Raw genomic sequence first — 24,277 nt, forward strand, 5'->3', positions numbered from 1 at the left:
ACCTCGTCATTTTGAGTTATTTTAATTTTTAAGATTCTTCTCAGTTTGCATATTCTAATCGTAAATCTTAGAGGCTCTGAATCATGATGATGAAGAGCTAGCATTGTTTTAATTACTTTCTCTGAGCACACAATAGAAATGTTTTATTCAGATTTATTTGAAGCCAACATGAACTTCCAAACCTCTCTCAGCCACTAGCAGTGTTTCAGCAACCTGCCAAGATGCTAATGATAAAAATTTCTGCTGATACATTATTTCTGTATTTTAAGAAGTAGCAAGTCAGAATGTGCTTTTCAAAATTGAAAATATCGTTTCAAAAGCGACCATTTCTCAAGAAATGACTTTCCAGCAAAACCATAAATCGTAAGTACACTCAGCATAGTATCCATTTAATTTCTTGAACTAAAAACGAATGTGAATTCTGATTGGATTCCTTTTCTGCTACAGTCTGATGGAAGGAATTTTGCCGAGCATTGAAACAAAAGTGATTTGAGTTCTAACAAATTAGGAGATTTGGGGGAGGGTGCAGGGTGGAGAATTCAGAGGAGTGCTTGGCTCTGTCTGGAAAGAAAATGATTAGAGGAAATCAGAGCATTCTGAAGTATTTCTCAATTCTTTGCCTTCAGACAAAAAGAGCTCTCTTGCACTTTAGCACGTCTCCTAGTCTGTGAACATGCTTCCAGCATCTTTAATCTGAAATTCAACTACTAATCCAGAAATAAGTAGGAAAACTTCCTGAGCAATGGCTGGCAGTCAGTAGGAGCCTGGGTTCGTCCAGGTCATCTGGATTTCCTGGGCATCCTTGGGTTGGCTCTAATCTGTGTGGACAGTGCGGTGAAACCACAAGTAAGGTAATAATGAGTATTTGTTTGTTTTTAAAATAGTTCTGTTGTTCTTTTTAAACAGTTTCTTGTGAATGAATTCAGGCTTACTTTAAAGATGAGCAGATTGAATGCCTGTTACCACAGCAAACAGCTGCCATAAAGTTCAGGAGCAATGAGGAGGATCGCTGAACTTGGCAAGATTTGATCAATGATAGTCAAAGATTTAGAGATATAAACTTCAGCATCTAGAAAGCCCATTCATCTAGAATATCGTGTTCCATGAAAACGACATGCCAGATATTACTGTGTTTAGTTTTCTGACAGGTCAAAGAGCTCGACGTGGACATTTTGACTGTATTCCAGAAGCGTATGTGTAAAGTTATTGTGTGTGTATTTTTTCATGTTTAGAATGGGAGTGCAAGTTTTAAATGTAAAAACAAAAACATGACAAAGCCTTCCTTGTACCAGGTTATACTGAAGTCATTCTGACCTTCTTTGTTCATCCCCTTTTATTATCTATAAACCATATGCCGTATAAAGTTAGGATTTTATTCTATTCTTTCAAATAGAATAAGACCTCAAGAATCTACCAGTTAGCCTACAAACTTGTCTGCCCCTGTCTCACCTGTCCTCCTTCTTGCCTTACAATGTGGAGGTGCCACTTCTCCTGCTTCCTAATTCTAACTCTTCAACCCAGCTCTGGATCCACATCTCAAAAACTTGCTGTATCCATTCTCCCTTCTGTGTTTTCAACCTCTCTCTCTCTCCCGGCACTTTCCCATCAGTGTCTAAACACATTAAGTTCATTCTTTATAAAAAGCCCTCCCTTGACGCCATGGACCCCTCACGTCATTTAGCCACCTGAACGTGTTGCTTTCTTTTTCTCACCTCGCATCATTTCTCAGCCCACTGCAACCTGGCTTACACCCCCACTAAGCCACCTCTCCTGTCAAGGTCGCCAAAGACTTCCTTGTCACTAAATCCCAAGATCATTACTTGTTTCCTTCATTTCAAGCTCCATCTGACCCTGATGGCCATTCCTTTCTTCTAAAAAGCTCACTCCCCTTTGGGTCGCAACTTCCGGTTTCTTCCACCACTCCTGCCTCTCCTCAGCTCCTCTGTGGGTTCTTCTCATTCCTTAAATGTGTGTATCTTTGTGTTTTGTTCCCTTCCCTTCTCATGTATGGTCTCTCCCTTAGTGAGACTGTCCATTTAATTGTCACCTCTGTGCTGATAATTCTCACATCTCCTGTCTTCTGTGCTCTCCTGAGCTTTGCTGAGACCGCATAGCATTCCCACATGTAACTTAAAATCAGCGTAGTCAAAAAGGCCCTCTTTCTTCTTCTTCTTTATTTAAATGAAGGGCACACAAACCGTCCAGCAGCCATGGGTCCCAAATCCACATTGTCACCAACTTCTATACCCCCACCTCCTAACTAGCCCTACAGTCCACTTCCCTGCCTTTAGCCTAGAACACGTCATAGTCCCTTGTACCTAGATTATTCCAGTGAGCTATTTACCTTTCTCCTTAACTCTAGTCTCGATCTTTCTCATTCCTACCCTATAATGTCATCAGAATGATAGTTTTCAAATTGTACATATGGCCTAAAGTCCTTCAATGATTCCCCACTGCGCTCAGGGTCAAATTCAAGCTCTTTGCATGGCCTAGGGACCCATGCACTTACCCATACCTCCCTCTAATGTTTCCCCTATCCCCTAAGCCCTGTGTGTATCGAACTACTTTCTGCTCCTTTGTACTTGCCATTCCCTCTGCTCAGAGCCCTCATAATTCCTATCACTGCCCTCCCAGCCTCCCTCTCACTACGTGTTCAGATGGCTCAATCCAGCTCAGCCCTTAGATCTCAGATTAGACATAGCTTTCTCCGGGAAAGCTGCCCAGACCACCTGAACCCCAGGCAGAGTCTGAGTTAGGAGCCTGTCCTGTGGGCCCTGCTATGTCCCTTGTGCACAAGCAGTTGCTTTGATATTGAACTGGCTGTTGTCTGTGCCACGCACTTGACTGGAAATGCCATGAGGGGAGGAATTATGGCAGTCTTGTTATGGTTGGTTCAGTGCCTACCAGTGTGCACTGAAGTATTTGCGGAACTAATAAAATAGTGAAAGTACTTTTAAGAAATTTGCATTTTTTAACAAAAAATAACCACTAACATTAAAATCTTAAGGCAATGGTATTGAGAGACTTCTCTGACTCAGGAAACTCTTAACCTTCTTCATCGTGATAAAAATTGCCAGTGCTTCCTTGGCTGCCCCTCCCTTCATTGGGTGAATAATTGCTCTACTTCTGGTTTACTACTATAATTCATTGGTGAAACAAATGTTTTAGACATCTTCAGTAAGTGCTATAGAACCCTTGTTTGCTGTTCCCGGGACCTTGACTACATGGAGCACGCTCCTTGGTCAGTAGTGGGCGCTGGAGAAATAGTGTTACCAAGAGCCCAGGTTGCATGTATGTATGTCTAAGAAAAGATTTTCTCTGCCTTATACAAAGCTACCTCTTTCAGGTAGAGAGTGTACATGCCTGTGGGTGTGTATAAAGGACAGGCCTAATGCATGTTAAACTCTATGAGTACCTTATGGGAAGAATATCCAAACAGATTCAAGTTATTCCATCAGGACACCTACTCCTGGAAAGAAAAGGAATTATCAAGAAACCCATCAGAAATGGTAGGAGGTAGCAGGAGATTTGAAGGGTTGAAATTGGGAGTGGAGCCCTGTGGAACTGGCCCTACCAATATCGCCTTGACTTTCATCAGTAGGCTCTGGTTTCAAGGAACAGAGACCACTTGAAATAGCTTAAGTGAACAGGAGGTTTGTTGAAAGGACACGGGGACTCTCACTCACCCAACATCAGGAAGGACGGCAGGGCTTCGGGAAGAGAAAAGTTGACCCGTGGTGCCAGCTCTGAGTCTCGCTGCTGGGGTGGTAGGGTCTCTCATCTCTGCTCTCCTGAATGGCTGTGGTCTGGCTTCTGCTGCCAACCTCTTGGTTTCTGTACGGTGTCCCACTGGCCCCAAGTCTGCATGACTTTAGCCGGAATGCTGGATCATCTGACTGATTCCATCTCGTTATTCAAATTTCCAAGAAAATTGAGTGAGCATACCCAGCCTTTGCATATTTAATCTTGAGTCAGCTGTCTATCTCTGGTCCAGTTACCTGTGGCTTGGGGGTGGGAAGATAGTGGGTAGGGGGAGAGCAGATCTCTTCAAAGGAGGCGTGGGCGGTGGACAATGCCTGGGCTCTCTGGGAAGCCAGGAGGACAGCATAGTGGCTGTGAATAAAGGCTCCAGAGTCGTACCTGCTGGGTTTATGCCTGCTTCCACATGCTAACTGTGACATTGGTTAGTCTTTCTACACCTCAGCTTCCTCATCTTTACTGTGATTCACAATAGTCCTGATCTAATGGGGATATCGTGAAGATTCATGGAAGAATAAAATGAAAAGGGCTTAGATCTGCACCTGGCACATGGTAAGTGCTCAACAAACCTTAGCTGTTTTCATTAGTGTAGCATATGTAGAGTAGTGACGGGTGTGAAATAACTTTGGAAAGGCTAATCTCCTGACGTTCAAAATGGCATGTATAGGGTAACTGGTGCTAGGAGAAGACATTTCCTTCAGTAGCAGCCTGGGGAGAGGGAACAGGTGGTACCCTCTGGCATTCAGAGTGATTTATTAGCCAAAGATTGCTAAGGTCTACTGGGAACGGCCGTCTGCCTGGTGCCCACACTTGCCATCAAGATCCTTGACTGTGCAAGTGGGCCGCTGACTGGGCACATACTCCAGTTACCAGGATGCTGAGGGCTCTGCTTTCTTCTTTTCATTTCTTTTTCACTTCCCCCAAAAATGCTTGTTTTAGTGTCACCAACCCTATAAACAAAAGTTGGACACAATTTTTTTTTTCTGCATCTATTTGAATGAGACAGCGAGGTATGTCTTATTCCTGCCTTTATTAAAGCTAAATGGATTCACGTGTTTTGAAGCACCAGCTGCCTTTACATACTTTCCAGAATTCTCTATCAGCTGTTTGTTGGATGTTCTTAGGAAAGATGCTTGTCTATGTCTGGATTCTGTATCAGAAACTTTGAAATAATCCATTTTTAGTCTAAATTCCTGATAGTACTGAGTTGATATAAAAGGGAAGAAAATATAAACGTTATTGCTACAATGATTGTGACTTTGTAGCGGCTTCAATGTGTCTTTAATTTTTACTTATTTCTACATTTGTGCTCACCTATCCAGAGAAAACTTTGAAGGAAGAGATTATTCAGAAAATTTGATTTGGAGAAAGATAAACTTTTGACTAAATATAAGTGAAATGTATATGAAAAAGTAGTTTTGTTTTCCAGAAAAATAAAGGTTTTAGGTTTGAATGAAAAGGTTTGTTACTGTTTTTGTTTTGAGAAATTAATTTCTTAAAAGTATGTTAAAAGAATGAGAAAAAAGTCAATAATTTCATGACATTATAGCCGTATCTTTTCCCCTCCTTTACTAAATTATTTAACCTACAATATAATTTAAAAATATGTTTTTGAACGTTAAAGTTGTAAAAATGTAATTGATGTTGAGTTTGGAGATTGGAGAACCAAAAGGTGTAGTTCAGAGAAATAAACGAGAAAACACACACACACACAATGGGGCAAAGATCCCAGTCCCATGTGGTTTAATTCCTTTTTCCCCATCAGTCTGAAAATGGCAAGTGCAGGTGTCTCACCACAAAATTAGCAACTCAAACGGGGAAGGAAAATTTGGTTGTAATTCGGACGAGCTAATGTGTTGACGATTTGTTGGAGTGCTTGCCCCACTGGCTTGCCACAGCTTTCTCCTATAAGATTTATTGTCAGGGCCTGTGATACTGATACAGAGGATTAAGCTTAAAATTGTAGCCTTTACTTAAGGAAGGAGGGGAAAGATTCGTTCCTGTGAAACGAAATGCTACATGAAACTTTTGAACCAAAGTGAAAATCCAGGACGGACTTTTGATGGTAATTAGCAGATTTTCAAAGATTTCTGTGGTTGTTGAAAGGAAGTCTGCTCTGTGGTGGTGTCATACCATCAGAGCTAAGAATTTACTTGACCTAAAATTCTGTACTGCCAAGTTTACAACCTGGATTGAAGAAGTTTGAGAAGGGGGTGATTCCAAGTTGCTGAGGAAGGAGTTTAGCTTTCTGGCAAGAATTAATAGAGGTTCCATCAAGGAGTTGGATGTCTTGAAACCGTTAGGGTTGGGGTCGTGGGGCTGAGGAGGGTCCAACTGCATCATTAAGCTTATTAAAATCATTCAGAGATTTTTCTGCTGCAGAGCGAATTGCAGATCCCTTCCAGCCCTCCCTTGGCTAATTACATTTTCAGATCTACGCTAATATATGCACACTTTTCCTCCTCCATAGAGGCTGCTGTCTTAGCAATTCATAAAATAACTGTTTATTGAAGAAGGATACATATCTGTTTTTGGTATCACTAGAATCATTTGTGGCCTCATAAGAGTGTGGATTAGAGCTTTTATATTCTTGTACATGTATGTAGGTTTCATATTAAATACCAATCTTTGGTCGAGGTAACAATAGCTGACAGTGGGTGTGATGGTGTAGCCCATTGTCTGCTCATGGAAAAACAGCCTGTGCTCTCCAGACCAACAGAATCACCTTCACAATCCCGGCATATTCTCCCTGCATAGTTATTTGTTGATGAGCAGCACATCAGAGCCCAGGCAAGGGCCGTGGATGCCGACCTGAGTCAGAGGCTAAGTATGACTGGATTTTTCCTCAGCAATGAAAGAACCTTGTAGAAATGAGGTTGTCATAGCCATTTCACATAAGGAGCATATCTTTTAAAAATGTTTTGAAAGAAAAGGTAGAAAACTTAAATATGTAAATATCAAGTTATATCACTCATATTAGACATATGTATCTTTTTTTCTCATTCCCCTGTTGCCACTCTACTTTCATATATTAGTCTGCACAAAATCCTATTTTACGAAAGCATGGTATTCTTTTTTCTTTATTGACTATAAGCAGTGTATCATACACCTGCTAGGACTTAATTAGTGTTTGTTTAATAATGATTCATTAAATTGACCCAGTACGGTTTTACATTGCTTTTCTCCCATCCCATTATATTTCTACAAAATTGGTTTTGCGTCCTGGCTTTCGCAATCAGTATTTTATCAGGTGTGCGTAGTTGAGACTGTTTGCAAGGGAGGTTACGTAACTTGTTGGTTCTGAGAGGAGTTTCTGACGTATGTTTTTCTGTTACTCAAAAGCAAATGAACGCTTGACAAGTAGCAGCTTTGTCTTATTTCCTCAGGGCAACAGAGAAAAACTGAACAAAAAATACTTTCCATTTTGAATAGGCAAGAGGCAGTAGCAATCAGCTCTTATCTGATTAAACTAGATATTTCCGTAAACGATTCTTCCTATGTAATCTGGACTGAATTAAGTTCACTTTCATGTTGATGACATGGGGGTCACTCATTTATTCATTTTGGGTAACTATTAATGACAAAAGTTTTTACTATTTTAACATTTTCAAAGAAGGTTTGTTTATTGGTTGGCTTGCTTATTCCCTTTCATGCTGTTTTGTATTTCCCTTATGCTGTTTTTTTTTTTTAGAAATTTCACATCATGACCATATTACCAGAAAAGAGTATTTAAAAAAAGTAAAAGCTCACCACAATCCTATCACTCTCCAAAATTTCTTTAGTTTTCTTGCTTTCTTCCAGATCCTTTCTCTTAAATATGCGATAGTTATCAAATTTGTCTTTTTTGATAAAAATTGAGGTTAATTAACTACTTTATCAAGAGAGGATTTTATTTAAATGGCAAACAGGTGTGCTTCATTTTGTATATCAATTGTTTTCTAAAGTTGTATGTAACATGTCCTGTTTTTGCACGATCTTAAATTGTTACTGAAATTCAGTGGGTCTTCATATCTGAGCATTTTTCAGTTGCAGTGGTCCCTAATTCTTGATCTTTGCAGATTTCTGTATAAAAATGCTTAAATGTTACGGAAGGTCATCATTTAGTACACAGCCTCAATTCTCTCCTCCTCACCTCAATTGGCCTCTTTATAACTTCAGCTTTTCACCTCTTAATTCTCTTTTAAGCAGAATACTTCCCTACCTTATCTTCTAGATGTGTTATATGAGAAATAGCTATTTAAGAGTTAGGGGTGGAAATTGATACACATGGGATTTATAGAAGTATTGGTGGGTTTTTACTTTGGAAGCCAAAATCTTGGCAGAATTGGAGCTGTCATTTATATTTGCAAATTTTTCAACAAGTATTTGTGAAGTGTCATGCTTGGCACTCTGTCAGGTTGTGTTGAAGATTTTGATGTGTACAATTTTATTTTTACTGTCAAGGAACTTTTCACTCATTTTCATTTTTCTTTTAGGATTTTTCTCTATATTCTTTGAATGAGCTGCTTTCAGTATTGAGGACTTGCATTTATGTTGATGGGTGAATGATGTTCAGTGAGAAACTTTATCTCCTAGGGTCAGTGTGAAACTGGATAGTCACATCCCAGAAATGTCTCTCTCTCTCTTAGGAGCAACGAGCCTTTTAGAGTTAGTATAGAAAATTTATCTTATTTTATTTATTTTTAGTAATAGTTTTATTGTACAGATATTAAGGTTGAGAAATGTTCGAGTTTATTTTGTAGGATAGAAAGCTCTAAGTTCTTCAGAGAAGATGCCCAGCTGTGATCTCATGAGTTTTGGTTATTGATAATGAATATTATGAGATTGAGAGGATGGTATTCAAGTTCTGTAGATCACTGTGCAGAGAAGTGGCAAAAATGAATTTGAACTTCTAAAAGTTAAATACATTTGATTTTATTGACTGATAAGTTGCATATACTATCATATTCCCTATTCCTTAGTTATTTCCTTGTCTGCTGAGTTCTGTGTCTCTGTAGACAAAGCCATGTAGGGGTCTTTACTTTTTATATTTTTGGCACATATGTTGTGCATATTCATTGGAGATAAATGAGAAATACATATTAGCAATATCATACACATTATATGGAATACATAGAAGTAAAAATTAGCCCACCTCTCAAAGATCAGTACTGTTAATATTTTGATATATTTTGCTTCAGACTTTTTACTGTAATATATGTATTTTTTTCTTTCCTAAAATAAAACTAAAATCCATACTTTGTTTTATAACCTGATCATTTTTTCCACTGTTAGATTGTTTGAGCCTCTTGGATGTGGGGAGTTAGACTTTCTGTCTGCCTTATTCATTCCATTTACAAAAGAACACATCGTACTTGGCATGGACTTTGGGTTTATTTATTTATTTAGAAATCTCAAGTAAATATAAATAAGCGTGTGTGTTTTACTACAAATTCATACTTAAAGCATAGTTGAATAGCAGTTTTTAGTTAGAAAAATCCAAGCCTGTTTTGGGGGAAATATTTTTATTCTAAAAGATTCAAATGCCTCCACATTAAAATGAAACAGAATGAAATGGAGACAGAGAAACTCACACGTATTTGATAACACTGATAAAGCTGAATGTGTAATGATGGCGTATTTACCTGCTTTTAGACAATAGCTGGTCTTTAGTTCCCTACAGCTAGAGATCTTATCTATGTACCACACCCTTCTAGACGTTCTTAACACAACCCCTAGCATGTAACAAGGCCTAAAAAATATGGGTTGAATGAATGATTGAAGAAAAGAAAGAGAGAGAGAGAATGGATAAGAAGAGGTAATTCATCCCCTTGCTTGTAGTGAGGACAAATGAGCCATCTCCTGGAATATATTTCTATCAACACTATCTTTAAAAATTGTACCAAGAAAAATGGCAAATCTTTTTAATCACCCAGGGCTTCTAGTCCTTTGCTCTCCAAATAAGCCATTTGTTGCAGACCCTTATGAAAGGTCATGTATGAGTGAACTCTGAGAAAGCCATACCTTGGGCTTATTAAAGCCTTCTGATTGCACTGGGCCACACCCCTAGCAAGAAGGGAAAAAGAGAATACAGGTGCCCTCATTGTGCTAAGAAGCTGGGTCGCTAATTGGAGGGATGATGGTTCCTGATCACCTTTTAACCTCCTCCCTTCTTTCTCTTCCTCAGGTGGCCCACTTCACCATGATTCCCTGCAGAGCAGCGCTGTCTTTTGCCCGATGTCTGATCCGGAGAAAAATCGTTACTCTGGACAGTCTGGAAGATTCCAAATTATGCCGCTGCTTATCTGTCATGGACCTCATTGCCCTGGGGGTTGGCAGCACCCTTGGTGCTGGCGTTTATGTACTCGCTGGAGAGGTTGCCAAAGCGGATTCTGGCCCCAGCATCGTGGTTTCCTTCCTGATCGCTGCCCTCGCCTCCGTGATGGCAGGCCTTTGCTACGCTGAATTTGGGGCCCGAGTTCCCAAGACTGGGTCTGCGTATTTGTACACGTATGTTACTGTTGGAGAGCTGTGGGCCTTCATCACTGGCTGGAATCTCATTTTGTCCTATGTGATAGGTATGTTTCAAAAAATCAGTCGAATTGTGTAGAAGAGTAGAAATAGCACTCCCAAGTCACAGGCCTTGGGTTTCCGTTGTAGGTCCGTGTTAGTTAGCAGCTACATGATTCTGAGTGAATCGCTTGATCTCTGTGTCTCATTTTTTTTCATCTCTAAAATGTCTCCTTTTGGTTTGGGGATTCTGCTTCATCTCTGAATATGTCTCTTAGTGGGCTTCAAAGCCTGTATTCTTATATTCTTTATATATATTCTTATATTCTTTAATGCAAATAAAATTCCCTGATTCCACAGTTAGGGACTTGAGCATTTGATTATTGTATAATTATAAAATTACCAAGATAATTTTATATGTGATTAAAATTGTCAATTCTGTCTGAACTAAGCCGTGTTTATCCTAGAATAGAGTAATAAATGATGTTATGTTAATTTTCTCCCAGTGACCTTGTATTCTCTGAATGTTCTGTGTTTTGGGAAGGTACGTCAAGTGTCGCCAGAGCGTGGAGTGGCACCTTTGATGAACTTCTTAGCAAACAGATTGGTCACTTTTTCAGGACATACTTCAAAATGAATTACTCCGGCCTTGCAGAGTATCCTGACTTTTTTGCTGTATGCCTTATATTGCTTCTATCAGGTGAGAAAAAACTATGACACTTCTCTCAAGATGAGCCAGATTGATTGTACCAGGAAAATAGGTTGCTGTTGAATTTGGGGCCTGAGTTCCCAACACTAGGCAGCATATTTACCCACTTAGGTTTCTATTGAAGATCTGTAGGCCTCATCACTGGCTAGCATCACATTTTATCTTATGTGATAGATATGTTTCAAAAAATCTAAATAGTATAGAATGGTAAAAATAGCACTTCTGCGTCAATGGCATCTGGAATTCACTGAATAATAGGATGAGCTAATCAATTTTATAACGCTAGTTGGAGATATGCAGGAATGTCAATGAAGTTTCAGTAAGGAAGAATGTATAACTTGGCATTATATCATGTTAGATACAACTAGGGATATATGCAGGCTTACTGTTTCTAGAAGAAATTCTCTTTCTATTCATACATTCATCTATATAATGTAGGCATCTGGTTAAAAAGGAAGCATATTCAAACCTCCTGTCATTTTTTAATGTAGACATTGTGTAGGCAACATGCTTGATACTAGAATTTTCCCGTTTTCGTCAGTATTGTAGAATAATAGTTTAGAAAAGCACAGGACTTAGTCAGAGGGACCAGCTTTCCAATCCTGCTCTGCCACATGCTATCTTTGGAACACTGAGGGCTTAATCTTTCCATGAGACTCAGTTTGCTCATCCATAGAGTGGGGATATCAATGTCTATCTTGTACAGGCTTCTTGCTTGGGACATAGTAAGCACTTAGATGTCGGGCAATTTTATTTTATTTTGTAGGCATACCTAATCCCTGTTGTTCCCTATGTTTTTTTTAATTATTTGAACATTTTCTATTTTAATTGTCATCCCTATGTGCACTCCTGCTTAAACCTATCAAGGATTATACTAAGAATAAAATCCCTGCTTGTTCCCACTTCCTACTTGATATCCTCTGGATAACCTGCCCCTTGCTTTCCTGTCCAACCTTATCTCTAGCTGCTTTTTCCCTTGGTTACAAAAGTGTGGCAGAAATATCTTTCTATAATAAAATTTTTACTTGTAGAATTATATAATTTTTGAAAATAGCTTTACTCTTAAAAATGTTAGCCGTTAATTAAATGTTTTATATAGGGACAGGGACATGAGCAAAATTTATAGGTCTAAAATATTTGGCATTTTGCTTCTAATGTCAAGAAGATTAGCATCCATTGTTTTTCAACAGGTGATAGATCTTGTTTGTTTGTTTTGGTTTCTAAACAGCCTAGCTAACATTACGTTAGTTACATCATATTTTATTTAGGAATGATTTCAGTGAACTTAAAATATTCAGCTTTAATCTCTGAATGATGAGAAGCATGCAGCTATGACACGGAATCATTAGATTCCATGGCAAGACTCAGGCCCTGGCCTGCATCACTTGTCCTGTGTTCATCGACCATTGTGTCTTTACTTTAAATATAGGCTAAGCTTACATGGTAACTTTATTCTTAGAATCTCTGAAGATCAAAACCTCCTATTCTAAATCTTTATTCATATTATAATACCAAATGTCTTGCCAACTGAAGCTATTGTTAATGATATAAGGGAAGTGTATGCAGTATTTAGATGAAATATTCATTAGTCTCTAATCTACTGGTGGGAGACGGAGATCTCAGAATAGAGAGTGCACATAGACTATTGGGAAACTTATAAAACGTGACAGTAGTGTTGTTATTTTCTGAAATGTATAGTGGTATAATGTATGGTGTATATTTCCAAGTTGTATAGTGGTTCCTAAACAGACAGACAGTTACTGGGTTAGTAATTGTATTGACCATACAGTTTTCCTTTATATCATCAAAATTTAGGTAGAAGAATGAAATTCAGCTTCTCTCATCTCTACTTGGATAATTTTTCTTATTTGGTCATGGGTGGTATAGATATGGGGAAGAAGCAAGTAAATATGTGGCATAATCCTGTCAGTCATTTCCCTAATAGTAAAGAGTAAACTTTCTTCGGTCCATAATTCATATCTTATACCAGATGGATTAAAGATATAAATATGATCATAAAATTACTAGAAGGAAACAAAGGTGAATGTTTTTGAGTTAATATTCGGGAAAATTTAGCTTTAGAAAGCTAAGGGTAGAAACTAAAAAGGAAAAATTTATGTTCTAAAAGTTTCTTATATATATAATTAACGCTAAGATTAAAAGTAAATGATAAACTGGGAAAAACATATGCAATACATGACAGGCAGAGAATTTATAGCATTTATTATATAAATGAATCTTAGAAATTAATATAAACAAGAATAGCCCAATGGAAAAAATGGGCAATTCAAATTGGGCCAAACTTTCTGGAGAATATTTTGACAATATGAACCAAAAGCCTTGTGTAACAGTGCATACCCTTGATCCAGTATTACCTTATAGAAAACTATTGTAAAGAAATCATTTGAAAGTGTACAATGGTATTTATAAAGGGATGATGATGTCAGTACTGTTCATAGCTGTAAGAAACTCAGAGTGACCTGATTGTTTATAAATAAGGGATTGAGGTATAATGTGTCTGTATCATGGAAGAGTTTATGGCTGTTAAAAATGAGCTTATGTATTTGTTGACATGGAAGTGTGTGTGCGTGCACAGAATTCTGGAAGGGAGGTTCACTTGATCTTTGTTTCCTTCATATTTTTTCTGAGTCTTCAAATTACTTGGCTTGGAAATTGATTACTTTTACAATCAAAATACAAAATAAAACTATTAAAATGAGAATCGATTTAACAAAATATCTATTTGGCATGACAATTGAAGAATTACTTTGTTTATATATTTAGTAAATATGAGGCAAACATATGGTTGAGCTTTTGCTTTCAAAATTTTGCAACCGTTAACCTTGAAATGGCTTTTCAGAACAGCATTTGATTAAAATTTAGTTACTTTACCTATATCTACCCATTGGTAATCGTAGCTAAAGTTACTAGATTTATTTATTTCTTGGAGAGTGTGATGTCTCTTGGCTATGAGCACCATCTGCCTTCTGAAACGGAGTTGGTTGTGTTCAGAAGACATTCTTTCACGATCAGACGAGTGAGTAAGAACTTGCAATAGAAAGGGCTAAATGTGTGTTAAAGATATGAATGGTGGTGAAATAGTATCCCAAAGCTTGTAATTGCCTCCAAATGCATTGCCTGTGTAAGGCTTAGGTGAAATTAAAATACCCTTTCTTCTTCCATAGGTCTTTTATCTTTTGGAGTAAAAGAGTCTGCTTGGGTGAATAAAATCTTCACAGCTGTTAATGTCCTGGTCCTTCTGTTCGTTATGGTGGCTGGGTTTGTGAAAGGAAATGTGGCAAACTGGAAGATTAGTGAAGAGTTCCTTAAAAATATATCAGCCAATGCCAGGTGAAATATTTAGGGTTTTTCCCCTCTTGTTCTGTTTGTTTTTTTAATTTGCCTGCTTTTGTCTTATGCTATATTTTCCTCTAGAATAATTGTTCTCAAACTTTTTGCTTCTGAGAGGCTGTTTTATTCCAAAACTCTTCTCCCCAGGCTCCCCTCACACACAAATGCCTGGGTGTGCTCACTTTTGAGCAGCTGTTTGAAGCCGTGCAGCTGCTGGTGCCCAACTTCATGCTCTCCTCCAGGTTTGGGGGAAGACCAGGGAACAGCCTAACCCTCAGAAGAATGGCTTTTCCCCCAGAGGTTGCCACCTCTAAATAACAATAAATATTTTTGAGACATGCATCCTTCAGTTCTTCTTTGGGAATACCGTTTGGTCTCATTGCAGTTCTCTCAGCCTTGTGGTCATTTTTAGGCCTTGTGATTTTGGAGAGTGTTGTTGGTTGCATAAGCAGAATTATCTGTTCCTTTCACTTTAAACCTGATAGTCTCAAATATTAAATTAATAATAATTATATATAAAAGTTTTCATCCTAAGATTGATTTAAGCATAACATTCCTATGTGTATTTAAACTAAGATTACAAAAATATCTATTATATGGAGCGAGGTACATCTGTGTTCTCCTTTGCATATGTTGTTTGTAGTCATTCTGATGAGGCAAAAAAATTAGTATCTTTTTTTTTTTTTACAATTTTTAACATGTAATAAAATATTCAACTTCAGAATTATTAATCAAACCTAGAGAATTTTATTTCACCTTTTCAAATGTCTTCATAGTAAAGTTTTAAAATGTGTAGTCTGCCCACCTGTCCACGGGAAGGGGAAGTTTCTTGTCTTTATTTCAGATCGTGGCCCATTTATGGAGTGTCTGCTCTCAAAATCCTGCCTGGCTGTGAGTTCCAGCCAGAATGGGTCTGGGCCTCCTGCTTATGCAGCATCAAGATCAGCCTCCAACTGAGTGTTGGTAACCCGTTAGGGTGCCATTGCTGAGGACACACCATATTCTCTAGGACAGGGTGAGAGAATCAGGGTTGACTCTTAGTTTTGTATACATCAGCTCTGAACACAGCAGCCTTCCAAGGATGTGGCTTGAGAGAAACCACCGGAAGAAGCAGTTTCCTATGAAAAAGACTTTCTGATGTTTGTTCTCTTCCTTAGAGAGCCGCCTTCTGAAAATGGAACAAGTATCTATGGGGCTGGTGGCTTTATGCCTTATGGCTTTGCAGGCACTTTGGCTGGGGCTGCAACCTGCTTTTATGCCTTTGTGGGATTTGACTGCATTGCAACAACTGGTAAGTGCAGAATCTTGGCTCTCTGTCGAAGGAAAAGGTGTTCCTTGTACCCCATGAATGCCTGTGGGTGGCCGCAGAGGGCCAAGGAAGGACAGTGGGAATTGTAGAATAAGGGCAAGTTCCAGGCCCAGCTGTGACCCCTGCTGGATATGATAAAAAGAAACGTAAGGAAACTCTCTGAGCCTTGGTTTCCATATTGGTAAAATTGGGAGAGCAGTACTTCCCCCTCAGTTGTTATGAAGGTACCTAAGATGTACATATGAAAACTTACTTTGAAGAAATACGTATGAAAAATACTTTGCAAGCCGTCAAATGCTTTATAAATGTTAGTCATAATTGCTATCCTTAACCTTCTGTCCAGAAGTGCTGTCATAAGGAGTAACAAATAATGGTCATGCTCTGAAATGGTCTCTTTAGTCAGACAAAATATATTGTGGTAATTCTTTTCTCTTTATCCTATCCAACAAAGTAATCATGCCAGAATCACTCTCTAAGTGCCTCCTCTGGGTTCATATTATTGCACGGGCTTATAATTGATCATATTTCGGGTGCTTCAAATGCCAAATCTTATTGGAAGGATCCAAAGTATACTATTTGTTAATTGAAGCTAGAGTTTATTATAAGAAGATGGATTGGGTAAAAGTTCACCTGAAGCCTTTATATTTAAGGGCCCACAGAATGCCATGACAGTCATTTAAGCTCTGTGGATGAATCATTTTCCAAATGGATTAAGGCTGCTGTTCTATCCCTAAATATTTGATAGTGAGTGTATAAGATGCTTTTTCTTTGTGGAATTGGATTTTTATGTAATAGGAAAGTACCCTGAAGAAGAGAGTAAATCTCATGTACAATAGATGGATCAAGCTAAGAAAATGAGAGGGACAAAAGCAGAGTAGAATTACTGTGGAGGAGGAGAAGAATTAATGGCATACCACTTCATGTTTTATTAAACATGCAAACCTTTTGTTTATATCTCCTTAGGTGAAGAAGTCCGGAACCCTCAGAGAGCTATTCCTATTGGAATTGTGACTTCTTTGCTTGTTTGCTTCCTGGCCTATTTTGGGGTCTCTGCAGCTTTAACACTTATGATGCCGTACTACCTCCTGGATGAGAAAAGCCCCCTTCCTGTAGCATTTGAATATGTTGGATGGGGTCCCGCCAAATATGTCGTTGCAGCGGGCTCCCTCTGTGCTTTGTCAGCAAGGTACACTGCATTGCCTCTGGGGCAGGTGCTGCTTGGGGTCCTGCAAAGTATAGTCAGTGTCCAAAGAATTGCTTTCATATGTTTTAAAAACAAAATATTTTTAAATAATATGAGGAACATGTTATGTAATTATATATTCTCTGAATAGTTTGCCCAGAATTGCTATATAAAAATCTTAAGTGATAAAATCTTTCCCCCCATCACTTGAGTCAGTTTTTCAAGATAGTGGTGGTCCAAGCTTCAGGAGAAATACATACAGCATTGGTACACACATACACAAGATCATAGGTATGTGTCACACCTGTTCATATATGTATTATAAAACTTTAGGGTGCTTATACCAGTATATTTCCCTGTTGACTTTCATGTCATTTACAGTGTTAAAGACAATTGAGACCTTATGTGCAGACTTGGCATTTTCTGCTGTCTTTTAAAGTAATATCAAATCTGTGTGAGAGGACGCTGTATGCGGTGGCATTGTTAAATGTAATGTGCTTTTTATTGTGACACATTGAGACTTTTAGCACTGATCAGAGTGAACTTGGTCTAGAAATATAAATTATTGTTCTAAAATTAATGGTGGAAATTCATGTAATATCTGTGTGAAAAAAAGGGTAATTGAATACCAAGTGTTAGGATTTTCCATAACTGGCATATTTTAATATTTTAGAATTCATTTCTCAGGTTTCCTGAGCTACTCATATTTCAAATTAACATATGAGATAGGTATTTCATTCTGGTTTTATACCATGCTATGCAGTACAGAATTCTCACAAAGAGGAAATTAATCTCTTTGCCTGATTACTGATGTTTTGAAGTGAAAATAGTTTTCTAAAAGTCTGAAATTGGGAAAAGAATCCTTTTATAATTCATCAGCCTAGCTTTTTTTTTCCCCTCAAAATCCTTTCCATTTTCTATTCAAGGTAATATTAAGCAACAATTAGAAATTACTCTCGTTGGTTTCTCAGCCATCTGCTAGTGTTGAGGCTTATTCTGAATAGTTTCAAATCATTTTAAAAATCTGAACTGTGAAGATCCTATGCCACCATGGTCTGAGGACAGATGGACGAAGAGTCAGCCATGGCCAACCTCAACCCAACCTGATTAAAAGATAGAGAAGATGGATTTTTAAATTAAAATATTTTATTTATTTTCTCTTAAATGGTTACTTTTTACAGCTAAGTTTGTATGGAATGGTACAAGCAGTGTACACACAAGTGATTCAAAACATCTAAAGTAAAAATCATTTTCTTAAACTTCACTGTTACTAACTTTTAATGGTGGCTACTTCTATGTACTAAATTTACAATGAATTGATTTTTTTTACCTTTCTCTTATAATTATCTTATGATGCTGGGATTAATTACTAATTTGACTGAAGATTAGGCTATATGAGGAAAAATAATGGTAAAATAAATGTAAAAAATGCATAATTATTGAGTAAATGAAGTGACTATACTATGAAATCAGATTACTTAATCTCTACATATCAATTTAGGAATTTTATTTTCTAAGTTATTGCTGCTAAAAATGTCTTAATGATAATGATTGAGTTTGGTTTCCTGTTAAGTCTTAATTACTTAGTTTTAATTCAGTAATAATCATGCACAAATTACTCACAGTAATGTTTTTAGTCTGATAATTGTGCTGGGCAAGTATCTGCAACAGAATAATAAGTAGCACAGTGGTAAATACTGGCAGATATTTTTAAATGCCCCATCATAATACATTTTAAAAATAACAAGACTGCATAATCGTAGCTGTGGTGCTGAGTTTTGTGCCCTTTCTTAGTTTTAGTTCTGGGGTGTAATCTTGCATGGATGTGTTTGCCATACTGCATGTGTTTGCTTTTTATTCAGTCTTCTTGGATCCATTTTCCCAATGCCTCGTGTAATCTATGCTATGGCGGAGGATGGGTTGCTTTTCAAATGTCTAGCTCAAATCAATTCCAAAACGAAGACACCAATAATTGCTACTTTATCATCGGGTGCAGTGGCAGGTGAGAGAGAATTGACTTTTATTAAGAAAAAGGGGATATTTTATCATCAAGGATTCTGAAAAAAAAAAAAAAGGGAAAGGGTAGGTGGTTTTCTGTTTTGATTTACATGACAGTCAATAACCTTTTTGTGAATGTTTCCTGTTTTGAATTTTTGGGCATAGGTTCTACACTTTAGTGTGTCCAATCTTTACCTGTATATACCTGTCTAGAATAATACTTGTAATAACTCACATGTGGATTATAAATTTTTCTGTTCTAGTCTTCTGGGCTCTATGTTTCCTTTACCCCGAATTCTGTTTGCCATGGCCCGGGATGGTTTACTGTTTAGATTTCTTGCCAGAGTGAGTAAGAGGCAGTCACCAGTTGCTGCCACGTTGACTGCAGGGGTCATTTCTGGTAAGCTTTACAAACATAGGCCTCTTCAACATTGGATTTGAACGTTTTATGCGCATGCATGGACTTATAAAGAGGGTCTGCTTGCTGTGCATGTAAGTTAAGAACAAAATCACTGATAAATTAGGGTATGAGCACTGGGATTACATCTGCAAATTGTGGTGGCTGTGGTCTACTGAAATTCATTCTTAACTGACCCTTTAGCCGTTTTTATGATGTCGTTATTTTAACCTTTTGGGCTTCTAACAAATATGCAAAGGGTTATAATGGCTCTTCACTATATGTCAGGTTTTAAATGCTTTTCAGATTGATGAACTAGCACATGAAATTATATTATTGACACACAAAATTTTAATTAAAGGATGATTACTTAATATTTGAAATATTAATTAAAAATGATTTAATGTTTTCTTTTTTGTTTAGGATTTAAGTTGAATGTTGCTAAAGGATCATAGGATTTTTCTAAAGTTAATGGTTTACTCATTCTTAATTAAACATAAGAAATGTCAAAGACAATTTATATTGACCGTTGGAATCATCCCCACTTCCTGGGCCATCATGGCTCTTGAAAAGTTAGTGATACCTTTATCCTCGTAAACCCGGTTAGGAATCTGTTTTTCCTTTCAACAGTTTTGGCACATAAGTCATATTTTAAAACTTCAGATGCCTACCTTTCGGCATATCTATGTAAAGTGCCTTTGGCCAGATTCTTATTCCATGCAGAAATTTTCAAAGCAATTCTACAGATCAAGAGAATGGCCTTACAGGTCCTGTTATAGGAAGCAAGAAAAGGACTCCAGTAAGCTTTCTAGATAAAACAATAAACAATCTTGTTAGTAGAAATTCAAACCAAAAATATTAGTTTTTTTGAGGCTCTGAATTATTGGAAAATTATATTGGAGAATGGTAATTCTTAGTTATGTACAAAATAGGATTTTTTTCAGAGTCAGAAAGTAGTTGCCTAAACAACTTCATTTTGTAAATCTTTTCTGACAAATTTGGCATTTTATTAGGCATCCATTGGAAGGTCAAAGCACTTATTTTCTCAGTGCTTATATTTCTGCCCCCATAAGACTAAGGTTGCACAAGATGATTCAAAGCCCATTTTCTTGTTAAATGTTGCATTATACTATTAGAGATAGTTTATAAATCTTAACAGAGACACACCTTTTATTTATTCCATAAAATCTTTTACTTTTTCCAGTAAAATCTTGCCCAGTGATACTCTGCTTTTTGTTCAGAATTTTAAAAAATTTACTTCTTCCTTCAGGATGAGTTTAATTTGGCAGCATAATAAGATATTGAAATTAATGATTAAAAGAACATAATTGTGGGACCGACCCTGTGGCTGAGTGGTTAAAGTTATGCGTGCTCCGTTTATTGGCTGGGTTCATGGGTTTGGATCCCGAGTGTGGACCTGCTCTACTCATCAGCCATGCAGTGGAGGCATCCCACATACAAAGTGGAGGAAGATTGGCGTGGATGTTAGCTCGGGGCTAATATTCCTCAAGTGAAAAAAGAGGAGAATTGGCCACAGATGTTAGCTCAGAGCAAATCTTCCTTGTAAAAGAAGAAAATTCTAACAGAGGGCTTTTAAATATGCTCTAAAATATTATATTTTTGTTATTTTGTACTCCACCTTACTTTGCTTGTTTCCAGCTTAGATTTCTTGTACAGATAATTAATTATTTTCTTCTGTCTTGGCTACCTTATTTTAGGTATCTGATTCTTAGAAAACATATTGAAATTGTAATAGGATAATGTATCAGTATACTAGCAATGGAGAGTTTTAAAGTGAGGCTTGAGGTGATTTAAAGAAACAGTGTGGTTTGTAGCAGCTGCTTGGGATGTTAGTTTAGGGGGAATCCTGCTGCTACCTAGTAGTTGTAACCTACTCTCTAAGAGTAAGCCTGTCTTTAAAAAGAGGATACTAATCCTATTGGGTCAAACCATGTGAAATTGATGGGTTTTGGTTAAAAACAGTCAAATACTGGCCATTTTATATAACTGAACCTAAATAATTTCCCCTGTCTCATAGGATTATTGAATTGAAGATAAAATGAAATCATAGAGATATAAAACTTGCAGAGAGGTCCAGAACACCATATAAATGGAATGTGGCGTTATCTCCTTACTAAGATAGGGACAACTATGTGGTAAATTCAAATTAATATTATCACTATTTTGATGTTTCAGTGGAGAAAAAAATTGCTAAGTGCAACTTAACTATTCGACTATATAAAGTATATTTTGTCTCTTAACATTATTGGGATTTGGGTACAGGACCATAGATTGAGCTCTGGGATCTAGTCAGTCTTCCTGGACTGTGTGGTTTCAATCAGCATAGAATTTAGCCTATATCAGAAACATAATTTAATTGGAAATTATTTTGTATATGATATAACTCTAAATGCAGTTGGAAATCAAAAATGATTATATTACATCTATGATGAAAGCTCTTCTGTCAGAATTTTTTATGATTTTAAAAAAGGAGTTGGCCCATATTTCTTAGCCATGTTTTCTTCTGAAACGTCAAAGGAGAGTATTCTGTTATATAATATTTTCACTCTGTCAGGTCAATATTTTTTAAGTAATCAAAGTAGATGTGTTTTGTACTTAATAGATAGCTGAGGGATTTTGAAGTTTTAGTAGGAGTTTATATGACCTAAAGAGCATCTTATTAACTATGAGAAATATATTTTCTATACTTTGTTTTCCTTATCATTGGCACTAAAACAAAAAGTCAGTCAGCTGAGCCTGACTTGAAAGTCATCAACTGTATAGAATTGTATCATGGGCCATTTTCCTCACTGTTCTTTGCTTGTTTCAATAGCTGTGATGGCATTTCTTTTTGACCTGAAGGCACTTGTGGACATGATGTCCATCGGCACTCTTCTGGCCTACTCTCTGGTTGCAGCCTGTGTTCTCATCCTCAGGTGAGCTGTCCTTGGAAGATGATTCTGAAGAGTGTGTGTCATGTGGAGCCCAGGGAATAAAGACAGTTAGGACTCACTGTCCTTGCTTTCAAGAAGTTAGCAGTCTCACAGAAGCAAGAGGCCATGAATTTAAAGACATCCATGTAAAGTGTAATAGACATACTAGCAAAAGCATCAAATACAACTGATAATTAATGATAGGTTGGCTCAATCTGTGTAAATGGTAAATTCTCAAAGTGTGTAAAAACACTTAAAAATAAAATACTTTTTGTGCCAATAATTCAACTGCTAAGATTTTATACCAAAGATTTTATCAAAGAGGCACACACAGATATATGTAAAGGATGTTCATGGAAAGGGTAATTTATAATAGTGAAAAACTGAGCTAACCTGAATATCAATAGGAGAATAGTTAACTAAATGAGGGTATATTTATTTGGTGGACTCTTCTACAGCAAATAAAGTGAATTTAATTATATACAGAAATGTATCAGTTTCAGGATGCACAGTCCTATGTAATCTGAATTTATTTAAATAACATAAATTTACATGAAGAAGTCATTTTTTGCATATATACATGCATGCATTTATTCTTGGCTGAAATTTTCCCAAAATGCTAGCAGTGGTTAACACTGGACAGTGGTATTGTGGGTGGTTTTAATTTTCTTCTGTATGCCTCCATGTATTTTTTCTCAGGGAGCATATTTCTTCTTTAGATGGAAGACAGCTGTTACTCTTAAATTTAAGTAAAGGCTGCTCAGAGGGAAAAGAGACCACCCTGGGGAGGCTGGGGTGAGGCAGGCTGATATCTTGATGTAGAGGAAGAGAATACAATAACAAAGGAGGATGGCATGCATGCGGTTGGGAGGTGGCGGAATGGGTGGAGGAGCTAGTCCGGGTTAAACTAGAGGACTCAAGTAGGAAATCTGAGGGAGAAGAGGCTAAAGAGGTGGCGTGTGATGAGGCCTCTGAATGCCAAACTGAGGGCTGTATGTTACTCTGTAGCTGTTATGCAACCAGAGTTTCTGTGCTGTTTTCTCGAACCATGTTTCCTTTGGACATAGATATTTTCAGAGTAATTATCCTGTTGTCGCAATTGCCTCGCTTCAGAATGCAGCTGTCTGCTGCATCTGACATATAACTTTCTAGTGAAGTGGCTATCAGAGGAAATTCAGAGTTGCCTCAGATGTCTTATTGGGCAGGTTTGTGGCCTGGCTCAGTGTGCTCTGGGGCTGGAGTCACGAGAAGTGTCAGTTTTCTGCACAAGCTATGATCTGAGTACAAGATGTCTCACTTATAATTTTAAGTGATCGTTTCCTTCAGGCCAAATATCTCTTTGAGAATAAAGACACCACATTTATTTGGGGACAGGTACCAGCCTGGCTTATCTTATGAGCAGCCCAAATATTCCACTGAGAAAGAAGCTCTGAGACCATGTGCTGGTGCTGCCTCAAAAAGCGAGCCCCACGTCACCAGGCTGCAAGGACGGCGCTTCATCTTGCAAACTGTCTTCAGCCCCTCGGTTCTGCCTACACAACAGTCGGCTTCTCTCGTGAGCTTTCTGGTCGGATTCCTTGGTAAGTCCTCTTCACTGCATCCATTATAAATACCCCGCAGATGTGTGTACGTGGAGCTGGCACAATGTGAAGGAGGGTGAAAGGCCTCACCTTACCCTAGAATATGTTGCAACTACTCCAAGCCCTGAAACTTCCACTTGATGGGTTACTAGTATTTGAGATCATCTTTATAGTAGCAGGATCAATTTATCATACCTTGATAATCGAAGAAGAAAGGGAGAAATTCCCCAAGGTACTAGTGGCAGAGGTACAAACTTCGTCCATCTCATTAGCTGTTAAGGAACTCATGATCCCTAACATCAGGCCAAGGACATCTGCCAATAACAGAACTGGGACCCAAGGAGACTGGGAGGCAATGTAGAAAATCCTTGTTTGTCACCCACAGTTAGGTAATCGTTCATATTTTCAACAATATTTGTTGAGCACCGTCAATGTGCCAGGAATTCTGCTGTGCACCTGGGATATCAAGAGAGATGGTCCTGGCTCCCAGTGGGCTTTACAGAACAGGATTAGGGGAGACAAGCTAAGGGAAGTCCAGGTTTCTCTGAGAACATATAGGAGGGACCCCT

The 24,277-nt window shown here is 37.8% G+C and overlaps 1 protein-coding gene across 7 annotated transcripts in view; it reads left to right on the top strand.

The window, feature by feature from the left end:
* Positions 1-24,277, top strand: part of SLC7A2 (solute carrier family 7 member 2) — a 65,251-nt gene that overhangs the window by 31,719 nt on the left and 9,255 nt on the right. For 3 of the 7 annotated variants that reach the window (XM_023630688.2, XM_070252868.1, XM_005606363.4), the window contains 8 exons: positions 9,926-10,316; positions 10,793-10,948; positions 14,143-14,308; positions 15,466-15,599; positions 16,581-16,803; positions 18,663-18,802; positions 22,029-22,131; positions 23,503-23,708. In XM_023630688.2, the coding sequence (XP_023486456.2) occupies positions 9,941-10,316; positions 10,793-10,948; positions 14,143-14,308; positions 15,466-15,599; positions 16,581-16,803; positions 18,663-18,802; positions 22,029-22,131; positions 23,503-23,708 (1,504 nt within the window). In that variant the 5' untranslated portion in view covers positions 9,926-9,940. Of the gene's footprint in view, positions 1-288; positions 4,312-9,925; positions 10,317-10,792; positions 10,949-14,142; positions 14,309-15,465; positions 15,600-16,580; positions 16,804-18,662; positions 18,803-19,061; positions 19,199-22,028; positions 22,132-23,502; positions 23,709-24,277 lie in introns of those variants that run through there. The other 4 variants (XM_070252869.1, XM_070252870.1, XM_023630687.2 and 1 more) reach the window with 3 other exon arrangements.

Source organism: Equus caballus, chromosome 27, assembly GCF_041296265.1.
Source record: "Equus caballus isolate H_3958 breed thoroughbred chromosome 27, TB-T2T, whole genome shotgun sequence".
In the NCBI taxonomy this organism is placed as follows: domain Eukaryota; kingdom Metazoa; phylum Chordata; class Mammalia; order Perissodactyla; family Equidae; genus Equus; species Equus caballus.